Genomic DNA, 3,556 nt, shown 5'->3' with positions numbered 1-3,556 from the left:
CCATTCTTGATCCAGATGAGTGGTAAAACTCCTGTAAAAGAGGTGGGTCGACCAAGAACGTTGTTTGATGGAGAAGCAAGTAGTAATGATGCGGAAGAAGAGTATGAAGGCGATGAAGAAGAGTCAATTAAAGGCCAACCTAGAAGGAAATCTAGAGATTCTTGACAAGATGTGTAGTGGCGAAGGCATCGCTGATGCGTCCACCCTTCGACCTACCGTCACAGAAAAAGCGAAAGCGCGATCATGATCGCAAACATCCTTGCCGCCAAAGATAATGACTGGCTAGAGGAAGAACAACAAAAACTCTTGGATAAGGTACAGCAAAAAATGGCGTCGGTTGTTTTACCAAGAACGTTGTTTGACGGAGAAGCAAGTAGTAATGATGCGGAAGAAGAGTATGAAGGCGATGAAGAGGAGTCAAATCTAGTCCTAATAAAAACGCCAGCATGCAAAACGCCAAGCGCTAAACCAAGCAACCGCCTAGATGATAACAAACCACAACGGTCGCGACAAGTGGTGGATTCACGATAAGATGATTCAGATTATGAAGAAAGCTGGAAAGATCTAGACCCAGCTTTCAAAAAACTCATAAAATACCACCTAGATGCGAACGAAGACTTCTCCAAACCATAATGGCCAACAACATCGGCCAGAAGGTCCAAGATCGTTAAAAGAATCACTGAGCCGGAACTACCAGAAAATCCCAAAATTCCACCAACAATCGGCCAGTACGACAGCCTTTCCGACCTAGACGATCACTTGCAAACATACATCGCAGCCGAACTAGTGTCAGGGTGGACCATGCCGCTATGTGCCACATATTCACATTGACACTAGTAGGCGCAGCAAGAGCTTGGTTTGAGCGGATGCCAGAAGAACAGATCACAAGTTGGGATGATCTAGCCGGCAAATTCACTCAGCATTTTAGCCAACAACGGCGCCACATCAGCAATCCAGCAGATATCCTCAATGTTACAAGGAAAGATAATGAAACGTTGGAAGATTTCATTACCAAATTCAACAAGGAGGGATTAAACATCGGCGGTGTTGGCGAGGAGCTCATGCGTGCAGCCTTCTGCCAAAATGTAAGGTGCGACGACCTCATCCACACTCTAACTGGAAGATACGGTATGCCCCAAAGCTGGGACGCCATCATGACGGCGGCAAAAAGGTGCGCGCGGACAGATTAAAAGCCTGGGTAAAGAGTTGGCGCGTAACGACGCGAGAAACGACATTAACAAAGTTCGTCAAGATAAAAAGGTAGCTTTCGTTTGGTCAAGGTTGAACCATGAAACCCAACCAAAAGAAAGCACAACCTATAAGCCTTACAAGAACAAATAAAGGGCGCAATCACAAGTGTCCAATAGATGGACCCCGCTGACCAAAAGTTCAGCGCAGATAATGTACACGGAGGGAATCCAACTCAAAAAACCACTCCAATCAAACCAGGGCCGAACGCGGACATGGCGAGGTATTGTGACTATCATGAACAACATGGTCACACAACCAACCAGTGTTGGAATCTGAAAGATGCCACCGAGGAGTATGTAAAAAATGGAAGATTGGAACATTTGGTCAAAAACATCAAAGGTAGAGGAAGGCGACCGCCAAGTCGCGATGGCGGAAGGCCAGAAAAGAAAATCAAAGACCTACATGCCAACATGATCACAGGAGGCGCCACGAACAAAAAGCGCAATCAGGTCAAACATGCCGCCTGAAAGGAAGAACAGGCAATCTTCCCAAAAGTGAAAGGGGTAGCAAACCGAAAAGCGCCATGGGTAATCACAGCTGTCTTTGGACACTATCGAACGCCTCTCTTTTTCATTGATGTGGGAGCCACGTCCAACATCATGTATCGCCAATGTTTCGATTTATTGGAAGAAAATGATAAGCGCAGGTTGACCCCCGTCAACGCCCCAATAACAGGTTTCAATCAAAGTATTGAATACCCGTTGGGAGAGTTGACATTTCCAGTGACACTCAGCGATGAAGTACACTCAAGAACTGAAGATGTGAAACCCCACACTCGCAATATGATATACTCTTGGGAAGAGAGGCGATAGGCCACTTCAACGCCAACCCATCAACAACCCATGGAATATTGGGGGTACCAACACCTACAGGGATAGCAATGATCCATGCTAAGAAAGAATGTCATATGGCGGAAGCAAAGTGTAACATCCCGAATTTTAAAATAATAATATTTCACATAATATTTATTATAATGGAAAGTTACTTGAGTAAATAGATATATAGTAAGAAGGTAAAAGGGAAAGATAGGGAGGTTAATTAAAGATAATTAATCATGGACTAATAGGGAAAGATGGTCCTTAGTTCCATGGGCTTAAGGGAGTATAAATACCCCTTAAACCCTAAATCTTTCCATTTTTATCCATCTTATCCATCTTATTCTCCCTACACCTCCATAACACACACAAACCCTTTCCTTTTTCGGCCGCCACCTAGATCATGGAAACAAGATCAAAACCAAACCTTTTATTGATAGATATTTGGGATACAAGCTAGATACACAATTCAAGATCATAAACAAGCTATCCCGAGGCCTAAATACGATTAAAGGTATGTGCTTTAACCTTAAAGTTTATGCTTTTGTGATAGATTTGCCATGAAACTTGACCCTAGAGTAGATCGGGTCTAGATACATCATAAAAATGCAAACTTAATGATTTAAAATGGACGAAATGGACTTATGGTAGTATACGGCTAGATGATAAACCCTAGATCTAGCCTAGAACGTTTTACACTTATAAAGATCCAAACTTTATGCCTAAAATGGGATAGATCTTGGAGCCATGGTGATAAGGGGTGTATAACGGTTAAAATGGTGAAGAAAAGTGGTTAAGTTCATGGCACAAACCATAAAAACGGTTAACTGAGCTAAGGATAGAAATGATAAGATAGAAAAATGAGCTGAAACATCTGACCTGAAAGTTTTCGGTCAAACCTGAGGGTTTTCGGCCAAAACGAGTTTTCGGCCAAAAGATGTTATCGGTCAAAGTTGAGGATTTCGGTCAATGATCTCGGTTTCAAGTGTTCTCGGTCACGAGTTCTCGACTGAGTTCTCTGTCCTTGAGTTCTCGGCCAGTTAGTGACTTGAGGTGAACTTTGGGCCTGGCCAGTTAGGCCCAGTTACTTAATGGACAGATGGGCCAGATTTAACTAAGTCCAAAGGATGCTAAGCCCATTATCTTAGGCTTAACAAATAAGCCCAATTTAGACAAATAACTTAAAATGTTAAAGGAAAATGTGTTAAGACAGTTAATGGAAATAAAATTTTTCCAAGCTGACCTGACAGCTTAACCCCAGCCAGGGGCTCCGCCCCTTGGACCTCGCTAGGGGCTGCCGCCCCTAGAACCCCGTTGCCAGGGGCGCTGCCCCCGGACCCCCGTTCGTTGTGGGTTATATAAAGATAGATGTACGATATGAGTAGCAATAGTTAATTGATGCATGTAAATTATTATACAGTTAGCTGTGCCCAACTGAAGAAAGGAATAACTATTAACGGTGAACGTAACCGACTTCAGGTGAGTTTCTA

General features: G+C 43.4%; 1 protein-coding gene across 1 annotated transcript; it reads left to right on the top strand.

The window, feature by feature from the left end:
- Nucleotides 1-809: 809 nt before the first annotated feature.
- LOC143539782 (uncharacterized) lies at nucleotides 810-1,190 on the top strand. Its single transcript, XM_077032996.1, has one exon. It carries the CDS (start codon nucleotides 810-812, stop codon nucleotides 1,188-1,190), a length of 381 nt encoding a protein of 126 aa, XP_076889111.1.
- The last annotated feature ends 2,366 nt before the right edge of the window (nucleotides 1,191-3,556 follow it).

Source organism: Bidens hawaiensis, unplaced genomic scaffold, assembly GCF_021521415.1.
Source record: "Bidens hawaiensis isolate Kalapana, Puna unplaced genomic scaffold, B.hawaiensis_p1.1 tig00012046_1, whole genome shotgun sequence".
NCBI lineage: Eukaryota > Viridiplantae > Streptophyta > Magnoliopsida > Asterales > Asteraceae > Bidens > Bidens hawaiensis.
This window is presented reverse-complemented; position numbering and strand designations above follow the sequence as displayed.

Bases quoted from the DNA above. Each gene is read 5' to 3' on its own strand.
- LOC143539782 (XM_077032996.1), top strand. From the start codon at position 810: ATGTGCCACATATTCACATTGACACTAGTAGGCGCAGCAAGAGCTTGG.